This window comes from Micromys minutus (genome assembly GCF_963924665.1).
Source record: "Micromys minutus genome assembly, chromosome: X".
Classification (NCBI taxonomy): Eukaryota; Metazoa; Chordata; class Mammalia; order Rodentia; family Muridae; genus Micromys; species Micromys minutus.
In genome coordinates this window covers 35075167-35101221 of record NC_137970.1, presented here as the reverse complement: position 1 = coordinate 35101221, position 26055 = coordinate 35075167, and the positions used below count along the sequence as shown (strand labels likewise).

The following is a 26055-nucleotide window of genomic DNA, read 5'->3' as shown; positions in this document are numbered from 1 at the left end:
AAGCACAAGACTCTAAGAAACAGAAATCAAGAAAACCTGGCAACATCAGAACCCAGTTCTCCCACCACAGCAAACAGTGAATATTTCAAGTCATCAGAAAAACAAGATTTCGACTATAACCATGCATCATGATGATTATGGAGATCCTCAGGAAGCACATAAATAATACCCTTAAAGAACTACAAGAACGCAAGGAGAACATACTCAGACAAGTTGAAGACCATAAAGAGAAAACACAAAAAATGCAAAAAAAAAAAATCCCTTCAAGTGCTAAGAAAAGGCACAAACAGGTGAGGAAATTTAAAAGAGAAATAGAAACAATGAAAACATCCAAAGGAGACAACCCTGAAGTTGGAAAACCTAGGAAGAACATTGGGAGCCAATTACACAAACATCAGTAGCAGAATACAAAAGATGGAAGAGAGAATCTCAGGTACAGAAGACACTATAGAAAACATTGACACAACAGTCAGAAAAAAAATGCAAAAATCAAAAAGCTTCTAACCCAAACATCCAGGACACAATGAGAAGACCAAACCTAAGGATAATAAGTGTAGATGAGAGTGAAGACTCCCAAATAGAAGGCCCAGTAAATGTCTCCAACAAAACTATAGCAGAAAACTTCTCTAACCTAAATAAAGAGGTGATAATGAACATACAAGAGGTCTACAGAACCCCAAATAGCTTGGAACAGAAAATATATTATTATTCTTGACACATAATAGTCAAAACAACAAATGTTCAAACCAAAGAAAGAATGCTAAACGCAGTAAGGGAAAAATGACAGGTAAGATATAAAGGCAGACATATCAGAATTACACAAGACTTTTTACAGAGATTATGAAAGCTATAAGATCCTGGATTGATGTCATATAGACCCTAAAAGAACACAAATGCCAGCCTAAGTTACTATAACCAAAAAAAACTCTCGAAAACCATAGATGGAGACAAGATATTCCAGAACAAAACCAAATTTACACAATATCTGCCCACAAATCCAGGCATACAAAGGATAATAGATAGAAAATTCCAACACAAAAAGGGAAACTTCACCCTAGGAAAAACAAGAAATTAATCTTCTTGCAACAAACCCCAAAGAATAAAAGTACAGAAACATAATTCTACCTCTAACAACAAAAATAGCAGGAAACAATAATCACTATTTCTTAATAAAGAGACTTAGATTATCAGACTGGATACATAAACAAGATCCAGCATGTTGCTACTTACAGGAAACTCATCTCAGAGGCAAAGACAGGTACTACAACAGAGAAAAAGGCTAGAAAAAAATCTTTCTAAGCAAATGGTCCCAAGAAACAAGCTGGCGTAGCCATCATAATATAAAATAGATTTTCAACCAGAGTCATCCAAAAGAAAAGGACATGTTTTACTCATCAAAGTAAAAATCTATCAAGACAAACTCTCAATCTATACCCTGCTATACCACTCCTGGGCAAATACACAAAAGATGCTCCAACATCTAACAAGGATACAAGTTCCACCAATGTTCATAGTAGGCTATTTTTAATAGCCACAAGCTGGAAAGAACCCATATGTCTTTCAACAGAGGAATGAATACAATAATTGTGGTAGGTTTACACAATAGAGTACTACTCAGCTATTAAAAACAACTTCATGAAATTCCAAGGCAAATGGTGTGAACATAAAGGTATCATCCTGAGTGAGGTAACCCAGTCACAAAAGAACACTCATAGTATGTACTCACTTATAAGTGGATACTAACCCAAAAAGCTTGAATATCCAAGAAACAATTCATACAACTTATGAAGCTCAAAGAGAAAGAATGGAAAAAGGTGGATGCCTCAGTTTTTTCTTAGAAGGGAGAACAAAATGCTCAAGGGAGGAAATAAAGGGACAAATAGGGGAGCAGGGTTTGGAGAAAATATCATCCAGAGACTGCCTCATTAGGGGATCCACCCCATATACAGCCACTTAACCCAAGCACTATTGCTGATGCCAAATAGTGTTTACTGGCAGGAACATGCTATGGATGCCTCCTCAGAGGCTCTGCCAGAACTATACTGATACAGAGGAGGATGCTTGCAGCTAACCATCAAACTGATCAGAGGAATCCCAATGAAGAAGCTACAGAAAGGACTGAAGGAACTGAAAGTGTCTGCAACCCCATGGGAAGAAGAAAATTATCAACTCACCAAACACACCACAGCTCCCAGGGACTAATATACCAACCAATGAGTTTTCAAGGAGAGACCCATGGCCCCAGGTGCATATGCAGCAGAGGATAACACCCATGTGGCAACAATGGAAGTAGAGGCCTTTGTTCCAGTAAAGGCTCATTTTTACAGTGTAAGACAGTGGCAACGTGTTGAGATGGGAGAGGGTGGTTGAGAGAGGGAGCACCTTCATGGAAGCAATGGGAGGGGAGGGGAGAAGGTGAAATGCAAATGCACAGAATTACAAATAAAAATGAGAAATAAAAGAAACTTTTTTATGGCTAGGGATCAAACATTGGACATGGTAAATGCTATGCAAGCATTTTACAACTGACCTACAGAGTCAAAAATTAGACTTTTTAAAAACAGGGTCTTCTGACCTAATATCCCAGGTTATCCAGGAATGTGCCATGTAATCTAGGCTGAACTGAGACTTGAGATCCTTTTGTTTCTACTTCTCAAATCCTGATATTATAGTAGTGTTACTCTTAAGTTGGAAACGGCTTTATTATTGACTGAAAATCTAGGATATGTTTTCTAGCCTTGCCTGTTTAGTTCAACAGTGGTGAATGACTCTTACATATAGAAACTGAAATTTTTAAGAATCTAGTATGAATTATAAAAACATGAGCAAATATAAAACACTAATATTTTAAAATACTAGAACAGATGTTTTAGATTATTTTTTCCTGTGCAACTAACAAAATTCAAACAATGATACTAATTTTAGCCAATATAAATATTTTTCTTATTGAAAGTGTAGAACCAAATGGAAAGAAAAAAAAAATGCCTATGACTGCTCTTTAAAAGAGGACAGCGGAGCACATTGCACTTTCCTCTTTGCTTATGCTGTAGAAATCCTAAGCACAGTTTTGAGAGATTCCCATTACTACTCATACCTTGCTTATAAGGCTTTCAAACTTTTTTCTTTTTTATATTTGATATTCTCTGTATTTGCATTTCAGATGTTATTTCCTTTTCCCAATCCTACCCCCGCATTGCCTCCATGAAGGTGCTTCTCTATTTTTCCCATTATTTACTCCCATGAGTGTTTTGTTCTCCCTTCTAAGAAGTACTGAGACGTCCACCTTCTGGCATTTATTCTCTTTGAGCTTCATAAGTGTGTGAATTATTTCTTGTGCATTCCAATCTTTTTGGGCTAGTATCTGCTTATCAGTGATTACATACCCTGAGTGTTCTTTTGTGACTGGGTTACCTCACTCAGGATGATAGCTTCATGTTCCATCCATTTGCATAGTAATTTCTTGAAGTCATTGTTTTTAATAGATGAGTAGTACTTCATTGTGTAAATCTTCCACAATTTTTATACTCATTCCTCTGTTGTAAAACATCTTGGTTCTTTCTGATTTCTGGCTACTATAAATAACCTGCTATGAATATGGTGGTGCATGGGTCCTTCTTAGATGTTAGAGCATCTTTTGGGTTATGCCCAGGAGTGGTATAGGTGGATCCTCAGGTAGTACTATGTCCAATTTTCCAAGGAACCCCCAGACTAATTTTCAGAGTGGTTGTACCAGCTTACAACCCCACCAACAGTGGAGCAGTGTTCCTCTTTCTCCACCTTCTTCCCAGCATCTGCTGTCATCTCAGTTTTTGACCTTAGCCATTCTGACTGAAAGATTTCTTTCCTAAGGAACTACCTTCAGAATACTAGATTTATTAAGGGTCTTTTGCCTTTCACAACAGTTTTATTTACTCAAGCCAGCATTGCATAACTGAAATATTCTAGCTGTAAAGTAGTAGGCACCAGTGCGTACAGCATCATACAGGTGATTATCACAATTTATTGTGACATCTAATTGAGAAAGTTAGCTTACTGTAATGTCAGCATACTTTTAAATCCATCTTTTGGCAATCATGCCTAAGTGTTCTCTTACATTCTTGTTACTGGGGTAGGCTCTTACTGGACTAATATCCCACTCTTAATTTCCACTTGCAGCCAGAAAGTTCATATAACTAATTACAGCTAGAAAATTTCAGTTGTGCAATTAACCTATATATACTACTACACATAAAAATAAACTAAGTGTAGGAAGTAAAATACTGAAAAATATCTTAATATCCTACATACATATTCATGATTTACCTCAAATAATAATAGTCCATATACTTATTATCATGATTTTACTCGTGTTAATGCCATTTTCTACCAACTATTGTTACTTTGGTAAAAAAAAAAAAAAATATTCCTTATGGAGTGAAAGTTTCGTGGCAGCACTCTTGAATCTATGAGCTATAGTTGTATTGTTCCCTCGGACAAGGATTCTGCTTATATATATATATATACTCTTTGATGTAATTCCTTGAGAAGGAAATACCTCATCTATAATTTTTCACAATAATTCATAACTCAGTCTAATCATCAGAAGACATGACTAAACCTCAACTGAAGAACATTCCATAGAATAATAAATCTACTTTTAAATATCACAAGCAGCTCTCATTTTATTAAATAAGATATACTGTAAAAATGATACATTTGATAAACTTGACAATGATGGAAAATGCTTGATCCATTATTCTTTTAGCTGTCTCATTAAGTAAATGAAATGATCTCATTCTTACCAATTAATTTGTTTTGTTTTGTTTTGTTTTACCTGGGAACAAATTGTTTTATACTGTGTTTCCATCACTTTTCTCCACAGGTGGTTCAGCCAACCTCACCTGCAGAGCTTTCTTTGGGTACAGTGGAGATGTCAGTCCTTTAATTTATTGGATGAAAGGAGAGAAATTTATTGAAGATCTGGATGAAAATAGAGTTTGGGAAAGTGACATTAGGTAAAAAAAAAAAAAAAAAAATATATATATATATATATATATATATATATATATATATATATATATATATATTTACTTTTAAACATGTTGGGTTGAGTTTTTCGCTGTTAAGCAGGGGAGGGGTGAGCCAAAACAACAAACGTTATTAATTTTTTATCTTTCAACTATCATAACAGAAATTCTATAATATTTTATGTCAAACAAAAAATTCTTGTGGCTGATTATGAAATTACAAAATGTGAGCATCATTTACAAGGAATCTAAGAGTAATTCTTTTATTCTAAATGTTTTTATTATTAATTCTTTGGGATTTCATATAGTATGTCTTGATCATATTCACAAACAAACCCCACTTCTCTACCTAAGAATAATTTCAAAGGGAATATTTCCTTAAGAGTACACTAAAAACAAAACGATGTAAAATATTGAAGCCCATTCTGCCCTTAGAAATATCACTGTATTTTTAATTTATGAAATCAACTTTTAAAGTTGCTGAAAGGAAGCCAGCATGGTAGCTAATATCTGTAAATACAGTGTTTGATAAGCTCAGACAGGAAAGTTGCCATGAATTTAAGACTAACCTACTTCACCTGATGAATTCAGTGCCAACCTGAGCCAGAATGAGATACTGTCTCTAAAAAGAAATACTGATAAGAACCATCAGCAAGGATCTACATGGACTTAAGTACAAACTTTATATTTTCTCTGAATGCTATTACATATCTAAAAGCTACCAAGTAGCATGTAAAATGCTTGATGGGTTGATGGAGGATATACAAATTTTTAACTTTAAGGTATATTTATGAAGAGTAAATAATAGCAGAACAAAGCTTTTAAAATTTTGCATATATATTTTGAGGGCATAATTATTATACTTTTAAAAATGTGGTTGCATATTTATTCACTTATATTTAAGCAAAAACATAGTCAATGGTGAAGCAAATTGTATTTGGACATGAAGAACTACTTCTAATCCTAATGTAAATGAGTAAGGATTTTCAATAATGACAACTAAATTATAAGCAAATTAAATGATGACTGTTTTCTAAATATTCTTCCATATAAAGCTTATATTTTCTAGAAAAGTATGGGGATTTAAATAATGGTTATCCTTAAATGTCAAGACTTTTAAAACTTTAACAAAGATATAAGAAAATGTTTTTCAATATGAAGCAAAATCATATAAAACTGTCATAGGAGATCATTTCTATTGGGATCTTCTCTCTGACAAAAAATACAAAATATCTCACTGAGGGTTGCTCCAATTTGATTCTGGAAGATCCAAATGGGCAATTGTCCAATATGGACAAAAGTCTTTTTTTTTCCATTTTCATATTTAAAACATTTTATTGCTTACCAATAATTTTTGCATTCTTAAAATTAAAGAAGTACCATGAACCTAAGCTCTCTAATTTTTCATGTATTTTGAGAGATTGCTAAAATATCTAAAGATCAGATTAGTGAGCATCTACTACTAATATTTAAAGTAAAAATTAAATGTGTACCAGAACTTTTAGTTTATGGGTTTATGGTTTCATATTTCTTTAAAACCATGGAGCTCATTTGTATTATTAGGAAAAATAAGTCAGAATGGAGGTTTCAACTGATATGTCAAAATAACTTATAATTTTTTTTTCCTTTCTTAGTCCTGTTAAAAATAATCTAATATATAATTAGGCCTCCAGCCTAACATTTTAGAATATCTTATCTCATTTTTAAATTCTAATTTTTTCTTAAAGGAAAAGTAATTTGTAAACTTTTATTCAAGGTCTCTCTCACCTCTTTTTGTTATGACAGTATGATTGTCCTGCTATGAGAGATAATTAGCTGCTAGTTCATTAGCATCTGCAAAGACAAGTTTCTTCATTAGAAGTGAAGAAGAAAAGGGCATGATATTATTTAATTAACTTAGCATCAATTCATTGCCAGATTTTAAGCAGAAACTCTGTAGGTATATTCTCATCCGATTCAAATTCATCTATAATTCTTTCTTTTTCATGTTCGTATATGTTTGTGTGGGTTTTTGTTGCATTTTCCTCTATGTTTTAGAATCCTTAAAGAACATCTTGGAGAACAGGAAGTTTCTATCTCGTTAATTGTTGCCTCTGTGGAAGAAAGTGACCTGGGGAATTATTCCTGTTATGTTGAAAATGGGAATGGACGTCGGCATGCCAGTGTTCTCCTTCATAAGCGAGGTGAGTGGAGCCTTCTGCTTGAGGGATGAGATGAGTGTTCCTTAGAAAGGAAATCACTGGAATCCAGTAAAAGAAAATTCCTTTTTAAAAAAGTTTTCCCCATAAACCTAGCACAAGTAAAACAATTCCATTAGCACTATGTCCTTGAAGGTGTTAGTTCACTCCTGCCCTTCAACAAACTGATTAAAGGCTGGTACTCAGAAGTGAAATCTGGTAGAATAAAGCCAGGTTTGATTAAAGGGTTAGCACCTGGCTCTTTGTCCCCAGATGAATGCTGTTTTAAGAGAACTGAGGTATAAAAATAGGTTTTTAGGAAGAGAAAAGGGAGATGCAAGGAACAACAGGAAAAAAAAAGAACAAACTTCTATTCTATGAGTGGTTATTAGCCAAAACAGTTCCCTATCCCATTCCTGAAGACTTATGTTAACCCCTGTACCAGTTTCTTTATTTTTTAAGTTAATATGACTGGCCTGAGAGTTAATCCTCAAAACAATTTGCATTCTTTTGGTTGCTGATACACAGAGCTGGAATAAAATGGACACATCTCGATTTGGTCTAAGGGCATCCAACTGCTCTGGGTCTTGTAAATCTAAAGATCATTTAGCAGTTAACATCATCATTTAGATACAGCTTTCTTTAGAATTTAGAATGGTGGGCAATAGCAAATCACAAAGTGACAACCATTACGAGAGGGAGAGAGAGAGAGAGAGAGAGAGAGAGAGAGAGAGAGAGAGAGAGAGAGAGAGCATCATAAATGGATGACTAAATCAAACTCAAATGTGGATTCTTTGTCTTGCTTTAATGTGAAATATATAGCCTGAGAAAAATATTTTTATGTCAGTTTATGACATGTAAAATAGTGAAAATATCAACTCTTCAGTGTTTCATAAAGATAACAAAAATAGCAAATAGGAAGGGCTTGATACAGTACTTGTACATAGAAGATGTTTGGTGAAATGGTATTTGAAATAGATATTAGGTCATTAAAATAACTTTATTTTTAATGCATTAAAGTGTTTTATGATTGGAAGTTTCTATTAGTTGAAGAACTGTGTCTGATGAACTCCTCAATACAGTATTCCTTGACATTTTAACTTTCTATTGTTTTTACATAAATAATATCCTCCCATGATTAATAATAAGTTACTATAATAGTAAGATAAGTTCTAATTAATGGTAGTATGTAAAATAGGAAATTTTTGCCACAGCAGCTTATTTCTTTATGCACAGGTGTGTGTGTTATGCACAGGTGTGTGTGTGTGTGTGTGTGTGTGTGTGTGTGTTTGCGCGCGCGCGCATGCGCACGCGCACCCGAGCACTGTATTTGAATTATGTTATATTTAGAGATAATTATAAAATGCATGACTTTGATGAAATTTTCATGCATGTTAGAGGAGAAAATATTTTTTGTCCTTTTACCAAGTTAAAACATTCTACTTTACTTATTCCAAGTACACTTGGTACTTACTCTCTTACTCAGCAGATTTACAATGATTTTAATTTCAAAGCACATCTTCAATCTTTAAGTCTTTGAAGTTTGAAAAGAAAGAGAACATTGAAGACTCTTCCTTACCTTATTGGGAAATAGATTCTCTTTGAATAGAGTTGCTGAAAGCTATTAAAATAGACACCTTGACTGTCAAGGTGACTATAATAATAAAGTAGCATATTATGCTGTAATGAGAGGAGAGAGGAAAGGGAAACAGCAGCTAGCAACATTTCTTCCTGTACTTTAACAAGAGTCACATAATGAAGGAATTTGAGTGATGCCCTGTGTGTGTACAGAAGTATAAAAGAAGCTTCTGTGGACCATAGACTTAACTACTTATTCAAAATAGCCTATCAACTTATACTGGATCACATTCGATCTCTAGAAAATCCATTCTAGCTTTAGAAGAATCTGTTAGAAAGCATCTCCATTTCTATGGTTTCCTATTCATTGGCTCTAGTTTATACTTTCAATTGCTCTTTTCCTAGCAATCAGGTGTTTGATAATAGTCACCATGACCCTGCTGAACCTTCATTTCACCATGCACTCATTCTTCATTTATATGTTTTATTCCTGTAACTCTCTTGAATATAGTCTAAATGAAGAGTTTAAATTAGTCCTTAAAAATTGAACTAGTGAAGAAAATCTTAGGACACATGTTAAAAATCTATTGGTTGGGGGCTGGTGAGTTAATAGCACTTGTTGCTCAAGTAGATAATGAGTTCAGTTCTCAGCATCCATATGATAGCTAATAGCAATTTATAAATTCATTTGTATGTGATCTGCTACCCTCTTCTGATGTCCATGGGCACCAGGCACACATGTGGTACATATGCATATGCACATAAGATACTCATAAACATAAAATAAAAATAAATCTAAAAAGAATTTTAAATCAATTAATTTGTACAAAATACATGTCCATGTGGAGTAAGGCAGAGATGACAGTGAAGAGATTGTTATAAACAAGTAGGAATGACAGTGTACTGGATATATGGGTAATACTAATAAAGCTGGTGTTTCAGGCATGTATGATGTTAGTAAGGATCAGACATGCTCTGGGATACTTCTAGCATGCTTATCGTAAGGATAAGCATACAAGGCTACTAAAGCTTCCAATTATAGATAAGTACAGTTTTGAAAAGTCAAGGAAATTATTTAATATTAAGTGTCATCTGAATATGAGGAAGACAAATGTAGCCAATTTTAGTTGCTCTAAAATACTTAAGTTTTCCATGATACCCTTCCAAATTTGTATTTCTATCAAGAACAATTTGTTCTTATTAAGATAAAAGGATTAATTTCCAAAGAGTCTTTTGAATTTCTATACTCTGAAAGTCTGTTATTTTTTTAATTGAACAACTTTATTTTAAAAAACAAAGGTAAATGTACAGATTTTAAGCATTTTTGCATAAAAGTATACAGATACATTTTGTCAGCGCTTGTTTTTTTTAAAGATTTGACAGTGTACATTAAGATCCTACTAGTTACAATGAGCATAAAGTACATGTAAAACAAGATAAAAATCTGTTCTTAAAGTGAATGTGCAGAGTCTCCCTTTGCAAAGGCACAATAATGGATGTAATCTTTTCTCAAAGAGCTCATTATATGGAGTGACAACACCCATCTTGAAAACAAGGAAATTGGTTAGGATGGGACATAGTTATAACTTTGCCACCCTGACAAAGTTCAAAAAGAGAGGACATTGCAAATATGATCCCATGAGTTTGAATCTTCAATGATAAGGTCTCTGAGGCTGTCAGATTTCTGTCGCACTATCAATTATGCAGTTATCAAATAATTTTATTTATTTCTCAGAGGACCAATGCTAAGGAAAACAAATAGAAGCAACCATCATTAGCCATTTGTTTCTACCACCAACTTAAGACTTCCATAGCTTACCAGTCTCTTAAATCTTCATTTTAAAATATTTTTGTAGAACTATATTAAAATATTTGTTTTATCTAGATCAGTGGTTCTCAACTTTCCTAATGCTGAGACTGTTTAATGCAGCTCCTCATGTTGTAGTGAACCATAACCATGAAATTATTTTTATTGTTACCTCATAACTGTAATTTTGCTACTGTTATGAATCATAATGTAAATAGCTGTGTTTCCCAGAGTAGTCTCAGGGGACCCTTCTGAAAGGGTCAGAACTCTGGAGTGGGCTGTGATTCACAGGTTGAGAGCAGCTTTTAGGTCTTTAGCACTCAGAACTTCTGACAGATAAAGTTTATCAAAAGTTCTCTAAACATATTTCCTTCACTGTTCTATTTTCTTGCTATAACATGATTTCATCCCTATAATGAATTACAGTATGGACTTGGAAAGCATAATCCTGCCCATCAAGTGAGTCTACATTTGTGGTAGGCTCAATGCTATATTATTATTATTAGCCCTCAATTTTATTTGGAAAAAAATCATGATTTTATGATTCCAACTGAAATCAACCAGAAAATTTGACCAGCAAAAATCCTGCCTTAGCAGTGTTTGGCACCAATGAGAGAAGAAGCCTTTGGTCCAGTGAGGGCACGTTTTCCTAATGTAAGGGAATGCCAAGGCACTGAGGTAGAGAGGGTGATCAGGAATGAGAGCACCTTTGTGGAGAAAAGTGGAGGGGGAGGGGGCATTGGAGTGGGGTAGGGGAAGGAGATAACATTTCAAATGTAAATATAAATAAGTATCTAATAAAAAATAAGAAAATATTGTTCTGACTGACATAACCTAGTCAGAAAAGAACATACATGGTATGCACTCACTGATAAGTGAATATTGTCCCTAAAGCTTGGAATACTCATACTTTTTAACAAAACATTATCTTTTATTCAAAGTTTTTGATGTCCTCTCAGAAGTTATTGTAGAATACTTCTCTTTCAATAAGTCCAGATGAAGTTAGAACAAATGTCTTAGATATGATTATAGGAGTAGCTATCAGTGGTCAAAAATACACAAAACAGAACCAGCTCCACTGCACTGCAGTTACTTCTTATCAAATCTTTTATAAAGAGTTAAGCACACATTTGAGAACACGAATGAGAGGCTCAGTTTTGTGTGTCTACACTTTCTATATTTCTGGACATCTAGCTGGTAGGTAACATGGCAGCTTATAGTCTTAATTCTAGAAATAGGGATGTTGAATATATATATAGACACTTAAGGAAATGTATTCTTTCCCAAATACTAGATTAGTTTTCTTATTTCTAGTCTGAGTATCAGGGGCTACCTCTGAAGAGGGAATGCACAGGTTAAGACAAACTTTACTCATAAAGAGCCCACTATGGTATTTCAATCAGAAATTATTGAAGTATATTTTATTTTCTCTTTTAAATCTATATTAACATCTATATTTAAATCTATATTAAAATCTGTTTTTAATTTAATTCAGTTATGGAAACTAACATGCAGCTTTCAAAATCAGCAAGGATGTTTATGCACATTCAGACAATATGAGTTGTTTAACTGTAGTAGCATTTTTTGTGGGTTGAAGTAAATAAAGTTGTGATTTCAACTCATTACAAAGAAAAAGAGTATCTAAAGTTGTGAACTCCTATATCTAGTCAAAAAAGCTACTTGGGAATTTAGAATCATGTCAGATACACACACACACACACACACACACACAGAGAGAGGGGGGAGGGGGAGGAAGGGGGAGGGAGATGGGAACAGAGAGAGACAGAGAGACATTGAAGGGGGCATGAGGTCTTGTTTGTCTATGAGTGCTCTGACTCTTTTTCCTTACTCTAGTAAGCTGTCTAACTCACTTGAATCACTTAACTCACTAAGCTCAATTAACTTTGCTAGTGTCTGGCTTCAAAAAGAGCCAAATAGTTCTTTATCTAAGGATAGAACCTTGTAAAATGTTCCCTAGCATTTTTATTATGTAGGGCTTGTTTAGGAAAGCATATATTTGAGATTTCATGGGCACAACTTTGTCTTCATGGTTAGAAGATATTACCTCTCCTCTCTTTCTCTCTCTCTCTGTCTCTGTCTCTCTCTCTCTCTCTCTCTCTCTCTCTCTCTCTCTCTCTCTCTCTCTCTTTCTCTCTCTCTCTCCTCTCTGTGAGTGTGTGTGTGTATAAAACAATAATAAGTAAAGAAGAAGAGGTCATGAATTTGAGATGGAATGGTGGGAATGTAGAAGTTAGAAGGTTTAGGAGGGTAGAAATTATGCAAATATAATATTTATGAATGAAGTCCTCAATTTTAAAAATATTTAAATGAAAAGAAACAAAAGTAAAGGTTTATATGTTAGTTGCTGGGTTGTTTCTTATTCCTGCCCATAGTTGATTAAACTTTATATCTGAGTCTCTGAATATTTACCTAGACTCCTTTGCTTGGGCTTCTAGTTGCTGGTACCTGTCTTGACACGAACCAAATCATCAATTTTCCTCCATACCCTAGTCTTTCTTCTTCTCTCCATTTTGTATGTCTTCTTTTTTTAACTATATTTTAAAAAACAAAGATAAAAGAAAAAAGATTTAAAATGTACATGTAAAACAGGATGTAACCTGGAATTACTCAACGTTTTCTTGGTGTATAAGGATTGAGCATAATGCTTTTTGTTTGTTTTCTTTTTTTCTTGAACTTCACACAGTCTGTGAGTTGTTTCTGGGTCAGTCTGAGCCTCTGGGGTTAGCATCCCACTATCAGTGACTACATATTTGTATGTCTTTTATTTCTCTAATAAAAACATCATTCTAGTGGTTCTGAACCTTCCTAATGCTGTGATCCTTTAATACAATTTCTCATGTTGTGAATTCTGTGTCAGTGCCTATGACTTCTGGTCACAAATTTTATGACAACTTTATGTTCTCACAATATGGGCATCTTTATCATCTATAACAAAACACTTTGATAGCTAAAAGCATGAGATTGAGTACAAAACTGTATGTGTTTAAGACTCAACTCTTCTTTTATAACTGCTCTATCTTAGACAAGCCACTCCATTTCTATGACCCTCAATTTTTCTTCTATAAAACAGGACTGCTAAGTGATCTATCATTTATAGCAGCTTGAGATTTAAATGAACATATTCACTAATGCTTATCACAGCATCTGACATACATTTAGCACCCAATGAATGTTAACAAGATTTCTCTGCTTTAACTCTATACTATGAGGGTAATGAAGGATGTAGCAATTGTGTTTTCCATTAAAACTTCTATGCCTTCTAATTTTTCTTTTATTAAAATGATCATCTTTAGCCCTATCAATTATGTCTCATTTATTTGAATTTTACCTTACAATTAATTTACTTTAATTTCAATGCATTGTCCTAAAGAGTTTCATTCATTTATTTGTACATTTAATGATAATTACTAAGAATTTTGTATGTGCCTAATAGTGTGTTCACTTGTAAAATTAAGTAAAGAGGAGGAATAAGAACTAATATAAATTGGAATATCATGATCTCCATTTTAAATTCTACTACAACTAAACATTCTTGAAACAGAATTGTGCTTTTTTGTGTGTGAATGTTTGACTTTAGAATTGTTACATTAAGAGTTTTGAGTACAATCCTGGGCTGAATGGTTACATTTTTTTTCTTCTTATACTGTTTACAATAATATGGCAATTCATTAATCATGAGGTAGTATCTATTTGAGAGACTTAGTGCTAGTTAACAATGATAAACATCTAGGTTTTCTCTATTTTCCCTCAAAGTCATTTCACTTCTTCTGTGCACACTTTCTCTCACCAAAGAATGTAATCAATAGGAATAAGACTTGCTCAATAAACTCCCTAGTCATGAAAATATCTCCAGTAATGAAATTAATGTGCAAACAATTTAGGATGCATTGTTTTAAAGCAGATGTCTTTAGATCCTGTAACCTGTGCATCTCTTCTTGTAATGGTTCATCTTTGTAATGTGTTCAAGTGTCCTTGTTTTTATTTGCCTAGCACACTTATTTTCTGAGAGATTCAGTATGATAATGGAACCTTGTAAACCTCTCTTTGAGGTTTAAGAGGAGCCATTTGTTTTCAGTGACAACCGATATTAGAATATTTTTGAAAGCCAAATCCCACTGTAACATCATAATATCCCAGTTTCTATGCGGCACTTCTCCCTAGAAAACAGAAGTGGTCATAGAAGGGTCACTATTTTTTTAAAGATTTTTCTCCTTAAATATTTTATTATTTTTTGGATATTCTCTGTATTTACATTTCAAACGTTATCCCCCCCACACACCCAATTCCATCCCTGCTCTCCCTCCCTTTGTTTCCCTGAAGGTGCTCTGTCTCCCAACCACCTGCTCCACCTCAGTGCCCTGGCATTCCCCTACACTGGGAAAACACACCTTCATTTGACCAAAGGCTTCTTTCCCCAATGATGCCAGACAATGCTATCCTCTGCTGCATAGGCAACTGGAGCTATGGGTCCCTCCATGTGTGCTCATTGGTTGGTGTTTTGGTCTCTGGGAGCTCTGGAGGGTTTGGTTAGTTGACAATGTTGTTCTTTCTATGAGGCTGTAGACCAGAAGGGTCACTCTTAATGAGTCTTGCCATGTAAAATGCAAATTTATTTAGGAGTTTAAGTTGTTTCTACAGAATCTTCAAATCACAGCTAGTATGTTTAAAAGCTTCTTTACTTATACAAAATTTAACATTTCATCATCAAATTTTTCTTTTCTCTTGTAACAAATTTTTTTTTGCTTCTCTGACCCTCTGTTTTGTGGGAAAGCTAAGTTTCCAACTCCTTACTTTTTAATTGCTAATGTTAAAATAAATAAAATATGGCTGGAGAGAGAACTCCCTGTTTAAAAGTATGTACTGTTCTTCAAGAGGACATGAGCATGATTCCCAGTACCCATGTCAGGTAGCTCACAACCACTTGTAACTCTAGCTTCTGGGAATCTGATGCTGCTGACCCAACCTCTTTAAATATCTCCATCCATGTGGATATCTCCTTCCCAGGTATCCATACACACATGATTAAAATGTAAATAAATAAAAGTTTAAAAAATAAAAAAAAAATCACTTGAAATCTCTTTTGATTCTAATATTTTTTTACATTTGTTCTTTTTAATAAAGGACATTTCAAGAAAGCCATCAAACTTAAAGGCATAAAAACTAACCTTTTTAGATGGCTAATTTATTTCTCATTGGTAATTTTTGTCTGCTTAACTTGTTCAAACAAAATGAATATGGGAAACAGAGATTGGTAAACTTGTTCTGAGCTATATCATGAATATGAATGGAAACTGTAAAATACTTCATTATACATGGTCATATTTATCATCTCATTTTTTGTTTGCTACTAAAATGTTAAATTCTTGATAATGTACATTTGCTTTTCTGTCATATGTTTCAATGTAACTAACCTACTTAATAGATGTGGTGAATGTGCTCTATCAAACAGCTTTATTAAATGCATTCTGAATTATCTACATTTCATCTTTTTTAGCTTCTTAGTTTTGTTGCTATTGATATTTTAGACTGAATAAATTTCTTCTATGGTAAACTGTCTTGTATACTACAGATTATTTAGCAGAATCTTTTGCCCTCACCTATAGTATCTTTTCCAGTGATGCAAAATGAAAGTGTATTTTAACATTACAAAACACTCCTAGAGAACAAAAAAAAAAGTCCCTAGATGACAATTACTGGTTTACTGTGTGAATAGAGAAACCTATGTACAAAAAAATTGGCTTTAGCATCATAAGTGCTCATAGCAGAAAAATTCAAAATAAAAGAATTAAAAATTTTCACCCTGAAAACCCTCAAAGATCATATCAAATGGAATTGGGGAAGAACAGAAAGTCCACAGAACAAGAGGTTATACCCAGGGATTGACAGCAGTTAGACTATTTGTTTCTGTATTTGGAAAGCCATCTATAGACATCCCTATTCTTGTACTTCATAAAATTCATAATATGCACAAATCACCTAGGAGCTTATTAGAAAAGCAATTGAGATGCCTTAGTCTGAGCTGATACTCAAGATTTGAATTTCATGAAAATTCATTATACATATTATGGCTACTTGTCCCTGGACCCAAATTGGTATATGACACCTTAGCTACACCATAGATCCCATTAATGCACTTGGAATCATCTAATAGTTCAAGAGAAACTAGCTATCAGGAGCTCACTGTATCAATGCGAAAGAAATGAAGCCTGAGAACAACCAGTAAGTGGAGCTAAATCCAAGTAATTGCTTCATTCCGTCTGCCAAGTCAACACCTTTGCCCTAACATTCTGTTCTTAATGAGGTTACTTACATCACATATTCAATGACTTGTTGCCTTCTAGAATGCATTTGCTACACAAGAGATGCCTGAGAGGGCACTCTCTTAGAGTATTAAAATGATCAACCCCTTAAATAAAAAGGCTCTCATTTGTAGCTGAAAACAGCTCCTACATGCCACATGTTTTAATAGGAAAATATATTCAGAAATCTCTTAACAACAATATATATATATATATATATATGTATGTATATATATATGTTGTAATTACTGAGTATATATGATAATAGTCATATTATAATCAATAAATGCTGCTAATTTCCTGTTTTGAATGTTGAATTTGGCCAAATCATAACTCTGTAAAATAAGGAAGGATGATAGTATCAAGTATTGAAACCACCACATATTATTGGTCATGATAAAAAGAAAAAAAGAAAAAGAAACTATAGTAGGACAAGCAACAGGATAAAGTGTTTCTAGATGTTCAAAAGTTTAATTCATTTGCATATATTTCTGCCTAGCAGAGGAGCTATAAAATTCAAATAAACCTCTTGAGGGCAAAGGAAATCTACTGAACTTGGAGTTTTGTATTTGAAAACAGTAAGTATACCACTTTGGACAATAAATACATCAGTTTAAAACACTTGAAAGGGGACTGATGCAATGGCTTAGCAGTTCAAAATACAACATTTCAAAAGAACCAGAGTTCAGCTCACAATACTCATGTCAAGTTGCCCACAACTACCTGTAACTCATTTTCCAGAGTATAAGACATCTACTCTTGCTTCCATGGGCACCTGTACTCATGCACAAACTCTCTCTCTCTCTCTCTCTCTCTCTCTCTCTCTCTCTCTCTCTCTCTCTCTCTCTCTCTCTCTCTCTCTCACACACACACACACACACACACACACAAACATACACTTAGACACATACACACATATATATACACACAAATAAAAACTAAATAAAAAATAAAATAAATTCTTTGAAGAACTCCCATCAAAAACATGTAATCTATACACTGATTAGGTTTTCTACCATAAAATGAACCAATTCAGCTAGATTAGATGATGTAACTGGTAGTTTGTTGGGAAGCTGCTCTCATGTGGTCAAGTTCACTGGTTCCAAGGAAGTAGGCCAGGGAAGTATACATGGGAAGGGAGATAGCGAGGCAATGGGGAAGGGAGATAATGTGCTTGTGAAGAGAGATGGAAAATGGGGGTTGGTCGGAGTGGGGCTGGAGGGAGGGGTCCAAATGTTTGGATTGTATAAGGAAGAGCCTCTGGTGACAGTGCTACCCAGCCCCAGGGCTGGAAATTTCATGGTTGGAGGTGGGGTATGCCAGGTAGGGACTGAGTAATGCTGGTAGAACCTGGAGGCCAGGTCTGCTTTGGTATGTAAAATATGCACCTCAGCTGCTTCTTCTGGGGTCTGAAGCCAAACATGTAACACAACCATAACCTAATACATGGAGTCAGAAATAGTAGACAGAATAGTATGTCCATGACCAAAACCTGCTAATATCCCCTTTGTTCTCCTCAGCATCACCCTTGTATTTTCATTATTTTCCTATCAAATCTACCTACTTCTTGTTGATAGTTTATATCCCATTTGAAATATTACTTCTCTACAGGCTACTTAAAGGAGACAGTTTATCTAATGCTGTTGAGTGAAAATCACTTGTAAATATGTATAATCACTCATAAAATATGTAGAAATACGTATGCATTTACCAGCATTGGGTGAAGCATGTATATAATTTACATGTAGTAATCAAGTCACTGCTTGCAGAGGGATATAGACCACTATCCTGGGGCAACATTGCTGGAGAAAGGGTGATAATTATACACTTGTATGGCTAGAAATTCCCTCATTTGGTTGAGAAATGGCACAACTGGGTCATAATACAATACAAAAGATATAACTTTTAATAGGCAGTTCCTGGATGTCGAAGTTTGACAACCAGGTCAGTAAATGGAGAAATTTGACATGACACATAAAAAAATGCTTACTGCTCTCTCAGGTCACATAGCAGGAAAGAATATGTTGATTTCCAGTATATTACCATGGTTACTTGTGTTAGGTTTTTAGTGCCAAGAAATATATTTGCCATCTGTAAGAGATATGTTAGCTATTTGTCTCTACTTTTAGAGTACATATTCTATTTTCAGAATTTTCTCAATAAAAAGAAATGCATAAGGAAGTTGAATTTTCTAAATTAAACGCAGGCATTTAAATGTCATAAAAATGGATTAAAAATAAATTCAGAGAAAATTCCAACCGAATATTCAGAAGATTTTAAAACCAACTAAGATTTATTATTATTAATTGAACTATGACATGAGTGAAAAATTATGAGCTGTGATGGAAAAGCTGTTTTTTTTTTTTTTTTTTTTTTAATTTTCACTCTTTATTTGCTTGTTACAAAAAGCAAGTCTCTGCTTCATTGTTCTTCAGTTTTACCTTTTATAAACTGTCCCTCAGCTTCAGGGTAGAAATCATGAAGAAACACATTAAGTACTCACAATAATATATATTAGGTCATTTTTCAGATTCTCAGAGTTTTGTGCCTCATTTTGCCAATATTGAAAGTTAACCGAAGTAGTTGCTCTTCCCAGGAGATTTTTGTCTGGTTTAAATATTAAGTTGCCTCAGAAATTTGCTCCTATTAGTGCAAAATACAAGTTACAATTCCTTATATTTGACTGCAGTTCCAAGTACTGACTTACATGGTTGCCTAATCCATACAAACTTAAATGTAACAGGCATCTACCAAACTGTAAGAGAAAGTCCAGTATGGCAGTTAATTCATGCCTATAATCCCAGGATTTGGGAGACTCAATGCTGAACTGCAAGTCTCAGGTCTTGAAATGAGTTTGATGTCCACCTGGGGTACAGAATGAGACCCTGTAGCAGAATAATAATATAAAAAAAATTGAACAAGTGAACCTTATATTACCTAACTTAAACGATTTTGAAATTTTAGAATGTAATGTAAAATGATTCCTACAAAGGAGGAAGAATCATAGATTCTGCTATTTCTTGCACCCCAAGACTTCTCATTACATCATCATTTTTGAAGTTCAATAAGTATTTGCAAATTTAGAAACAATGAAAAATTTCTGTCATGTTTCCCCAAATACCTTCTTTATGTATTCAATAACAAAGAGTGATGAAAAACATTCAGATGTGAGAAGGAAAAGGGCATTCTGTTACTCCCATTTGAGAAATAAACCAGCATGCAGTGTGATTGCTGTTTTGGTCCTAATAATCTCTAACTCTGAAAAGACCAAGAATTTTAAATGAAATTTTTCTCAAGAGAAAAAATATCACCAATGGCTTTCACCAAAAACAGTTATTTCTAATGCTTTCAGTAATCCAGAAATACATTAAACCCTTAAAAAAAGCAAACTAAAATAATAGCAAATGTCTGGTGTTTATTGGTGCTTTCCACTTTGCATACTGCAGTACAATTAAGTTTTAAATGTGTACAGTATTTTATACATTTATTTCCATAAGTAGAATATTCTTCAAATCATATTTTAAAAATAAGACAAATGCTTATTTCGAAAAGTAGAATGCATTGTTCTTACTAGTTATCTAAGCAATCCAGATGTTCTGTGTTCTTTGGGCATCCCAAAGCATTCCCTACGGAAGAACTAGTAGTTCTAACTGTGACAATATATCCTCTGGTGGACAATTGCTTTCAGGATAAGCATCACATCCTTTAACAAAAAAGAGTGGAATGGCAATGCCACCTTCACTTTGACAGTTTTCTCTTAAGAGAGGTTTTGTAACATTCCATCTGTGCCTGTCTGTTTGTATGACATGTTAAGAAGAAAATTCCTTGTAGAGAGAAAACAAATACTGTTTCTTCTAAGGTATTTTCTTTTAGGCATCAGTAAAAACTGACACCTTGATATACACTAGCCCTGTCTTCTAAGATGGTCACCTGAGGCCTTTTTGTTCTTTATTTTAGCAGTGTTCTCATTCTTTGTGTGTTTTCTCTTTTGACATCTAAGATGAAAGAACTGAAACTTAATCTTTTATATGTCTATATGTGTGCAAATATGTGGTGTGCAAGTCCTATGTGAAGTCCCTATATAGAGATATTTTAAATGATGTTTTAGGATTTAAAAGAGAAAAGTTTTCTGCAATAGATCTTTACCTATGCTTGGAACTTCACATTATAACTTTTGAAATTGGATGCCAACTTTTCTCAAGGGGAATAATAGTGTGATTGCTCTGACCTAATTTTAGAAAACAAGCTTGAATGATGCATGGCATAAATCCTCAAACATTTTCTTTTTGGAAAGGCACAGATTATTTACTTTGAAAGTAAATTAAGATAAGCAAAATATATTAACTAAAGAAAAAAGCAGAAATTTGCCTACAATTATCTAATATCCAACAATTATATTTTTATTTATTGCTGTGTCAAATATATATTTAAAAACGTTGCAGGTACTAAGCCATTCAGTGGTTGATTTTTCTTCTTTTTATTGGATATTCTCTGTATTTACATATCAAATGTTATCCCCTTTCTTCCTACTTCATTCCCCCCTTCCCTTGCCTCAATGAAGGTACTCCATCTCCCAACAACCCTTTCTCACCTAAGCACCTGAGCATTCATTCCCCTACCAGGGAAAACTTAACTGGACCAAAGGATTGTTTTCCCATTGATGCCAGAGAATGCTATCCTCTGCTACATATCCACTGGAGTCATGGGTCTCTCCATGCTTACTCATCAGATGATGTTTTAGTCCCTGGGAGCTGTGGTGGGTTTGGTTGGTTGATAATGTTGTTCTTCTCATGAGGTTGCAGAAACTTTCAGCTCCTTCAGTCCTTTCTCTAGCTCCTTCATTTGGGGTTTTTGTGTTCAGTCTGAGGGTCAGCTGCAAGCACCCTCTTCTGTTTCAGAACTATATCTCTGGCTCTGGCAGAGACTCTGAGGGGGCATCTATATCAGGCTCCTGCCAGTAAGCATTCTTGGCATCAGCAATAGTGACTGGATTTGGTGGCTGCATATGAGATGGATCCCCAGGTGAGGCAGTTTCTGGGTGATGTTTTCTTCAATCACTGCTCCTCTATTTGTCCCTTTATTTGCTTCCATTAGGGTTTTTTCTCTCATCTAAGAAGGCTTAAGGCATCCACATTCTGGCCTTGATTGTCTTTGACCTTCAAATTTTCTATGAAGTGTTTTACGGGCTTTCCCAGCTTTTTGGGCGAGTATCCAATTAACAATGAGTGCATGCCATGGGTATTCTTTTGTAACTGGGTTACCTCACTCAGGATGATAGCTTCTAGTTCCATTCATTCTCCTACAAATTTCATGAAGTCATCATTTTTAATAGCTGTGTAGTTCTTCACTGAACCATAGTTTCAGTGCATCTGGTTTTATGTGGAGGCCTTTGATCCACTTGGACTTGAGCTTTCTACAAGGAGATACAAAAGGATCAGTTTGCATTCTTTTGCAGGCTGACTAACAGTTGAACAAACACCATTTGTTGAAGAGGCTGTAGTTTTTCTATTGAATGTTGTTAGCTCTTTTGTCAAAGATAAAGTGAACATAGGTCTGTAGGTTCATTCTGGGTTTTTAATTTTGTTCTATTGATCTACCTGCTTATCTCTGTACCAATACCATGAAGATTATCACAATTGATCTGTAGTACAGATTGAGGTCAGGGATGGTGATTTACATTGAAGTACTTTTATTGTTGAGAACAGTTTTCATTATCCCAGTTTTGTCATTCCAAATCAATTTGAAAATTGTTCTTTCTAACTCTGTGAATAATTGAGTTGGAATTTTGATGGGTATGGTATTGAATCTATTACTTTTTGCAAAATGGCCATTTTTACAATGTTGATCCTTCCAATCCATGAGCATGGGAGATCTTTCCATCTTCTGAGATATACATCCATTCCCTTTTTCAGAGATTTGAAATTCTTTTCATACAGATCTTTCACTAGCTTACTTAAGTTCACACCATGTTTTAGTTAGGGTTTTATTGCTGTGAACAGACACCATGACCAAGGCAAGTCTTATAAATAAAAACATTTAATTGAGGCTGGCTTATAGGCTCAGAGGCTTAGTCCAGTATCAAGGCAGAAGCATGGCAGCATCCAGGCAGGCATGGTACATGGGGGAGCTGAGAGTTATACATCTTCATCCAAAGGAAGCCAGGAACAGACTGAGCATCATCAGGCAGCTCTGAGGAGTGTTTCCAAGCCAATCCCCAGAGTGACACAATTCTTCCAACAAGGCCACACCTTCTACTAGTGCCACTCCTTTGGCCAGGCATATGCAAACCTTCACACACCAAGTTATTTCATATTGTTTGTGACTATTTTGAAGGAGGTCTTTTTTTGTAATTTCTTTATCAGCATGTTCATCCTTTGAGGAGAGAAAGGCTATAGATATTTTTAGGTAATTTTATAACCAGCCACTTTGCTGAAGTTGTTTATCAGCTGTAAGAGTTCTCTGGTATAATTTTTGGTATCAATTAAATATACTATCATATCATGTGCAAATAGTGATATTTTGACTTCTTCCCTTTTGGCTTATATTCCTTTGACTTCTATTTGCTGTCTAATTGCTCTGGCCATGAATTCCAGTACTGTATTGAATAGGTAGGGTAAGAGTGGGCAGCCTTATTAAGTCTCTGATTTTAGTGGGATTGTTTCAAGTTTCTTACCAGCTTATTATACATAGATAGCCTAGAAAATGTAATGAGATCCTGCTTCAAAGAGCGCACACACACACACACACACACACACACAGAAAGGGGAGAGAGAAGAGAGGGAGAGGAGAAGGAGATTGAGAGAGAGAGAGAGAGAGAGAGAGAGAGAGAGAGAGAGAGAGACAGACAGACAGAGAGAGACAGAGACAGAGACAGAGACAGAGAGAGTCATAGGAGAGAAGGGGAGGAGGAAGGGGAGAGAAGTACAGAGGATAGAGATAGAAGAATTAAAAGAGAAAGAGAAAGATGGAGACATGATAAATCTGGAACAGAAAAATTATTGATCATAATGGACAGCCAAAAAGAAAGATACTAAGATAAAGTAATATTTTTATATTTATAATGTAAAACCTTAGAGAAAAACAACTCTGTTAATATACTGCATAGTAGTTGATGAAAACAGCAATAGAGAATGTGTGTTCTAAGAAGTATGAATCTCAATAGCTTCACTGGCAATGTAGACCTTAGCCTTCTCCTGCAGAAGTGATAAGGGTTTAAGTAATGCAAGGCAAAACTTCTAGGTTGCCACAGAATATAATAAAATTTCAGTTCATAATGGAGAGTTGATCATGACTGAGAGTCACTTAGCTTAAAGGAATAAATGCTGGTACAAACAGTTCTAAGTTTCTTTGTTGGACAATCAACAATGTTCCTGAAGAAAATCTCGAGGTCAAGACATTTCAGCAAGAATAAATTGTAGGCTTTTATACAGATTAAATAAAAATAACAATACATGATGTGACTGAAATCAAAGGTAATCCAACCAAAATACACTTATGTATATCAACATAATAAAGTGGTGATTTTTCAACAATCTTAATGTTTGAAAGTTTTACACACTTATTTAATGATTTTTAGTCATTTTTATCTATCAGTCCCTCTATTTACCCACTTCCTCTTCTACTGAAACCCTTCCCAACAAGTTCCCTTTAATCCTTGGTATCTTTCATTGTATGTGACCTACTAAGTTTAGAGTTTTCTTCCTGAGAATGCATAGGAGGTTATTTATTGCAGCAAGAGCATCTTATCAATATCTACACCTCTGAAGAAAACAAAATCTTCTTCTCCTACAAACCATTCATATCCAGCAGTTCTTCAAGGAGATGGAAGGCCTCATAGGCCCTTCTCCAATTCACAATGAAATGTTGAAGGGCCGATATTTTGCAGATCTTGTGCAGACAAACACAGCTGCAATGTTTTGTCACATCTGCACAGAAGATAAATTCTTTTTCTTTCTGCATATGTACATTTAATTTATTTTTAGCTGTTACTTTAGAAGAAAATGTCAAATATTCCTCCCAAAATGTAAGGATAGTATAATATTTTATTTTATTTATTTTATCTACCTATGCTAACCAATTATTAAAATTTTGGCATATTGACATTATCATTATTTCTGAACACAAGAAAATAAACATTTTATACTCTGCTAATATTATTCCTGCTCCACAGAAAGCAAATTGTAGACATTGTGACTAATTCTTCAGTGTACCTCTTAAATGTCAAGAGTGTTTTTCTTTTATATAAGGCAAAGTGTATTTACCAAAGTCACAAAAATTCAAAATAATAAAAGGCTACTGTCTCTTATATCATTTATAATCTAGTTAAAGACACTGTCTCAATAGATACCCTTTATACCACATTTTCAACATAAGATCATGCCTTGCATTTAGATGTCCAATGTCCTTAGTATCAGTTAATCTGAGATGGCTCCTTCCTTTGTCTTTAATGAATATTGATAACTTTTGAAAGGTATAAACAAGCTGATTTGGCTACTTTCAGCTGTGCTTTATTTAGATTGGCCTGATAGCTTTTCTTTTTTTTTTTTTTTCAAATGTTTATCTATTTCTAGCTACCATCAATGGCATGTGTATTCTGAGTGTGTTATACCAGAGATAAATTTATCCTATTCCTGGAAATGTAAACTTATGTCACTTTTGAAAAATGGTGCCTAGTTTCCTTTTAAATAATCAGTAGGAAGGTACATTGAGAATGTATCATGCCTCACCAATTGCCCAACTCATAATTATAACTGTTGATAATTTTTACCTGAATCAATTGTTGTGGTGGAGGAAAATAAGGATTGTTAACTATATTACTTCTTTATTCATTGATTAGCATTCTACTTTTATGAAATGCTTTCTCATTGTGTTTGATTATGATTAATACAGACTCGGATTCATGTTTTAGTCTGTCTTCCTGATTATTCATTTGTAACTGCCTTTTTAAAAATATTCACTTAACAGCCTGATCACTATTCCTTCCAGGTCACTCCTTTCCACAGTTCTTTTCCCCTTATCCCCTGATTCTTCTTCTCTGAGCAAGTGGGTTCACCTTGGGTATATTGCTATCCTGGCATTTCAAGTCTCTGCAGAACTAAGTGCATCCTCTTTCACTGATGCCAGACAAGGCAGCCCAGATCAAAGAATAGACCACACGCTCAGGCAAC

General features: G+C 34.5%; 1 protein-coding gene across 1 annotated transcript in view; it reads left to right on the top strand.

Annotated features, from left to right (window-relative positions):
• The window catches only part of IL1RAPL1 (interleukin 1 receptor accessory protein like 1), a gene marked incomplete at both ends in the record, with an annotated part of 1250687 nt that overhangs the window by 1199389 nt on the left and 25243 nt on the right, over positions 1-26055 (top strand). The window contains 2 exons of the mRNA XM_080909541.1: positions 4862-4994; positions 7044-7189. Of these exons, the coding sequence (XP_080765667.1) occupies positions 4862-4994; positions 7044-7189 (279 nt within the window). The remainder of the gene's footprint in view (positions 1-4861; positions 4995-7043; positions 7190-26055) is intronic.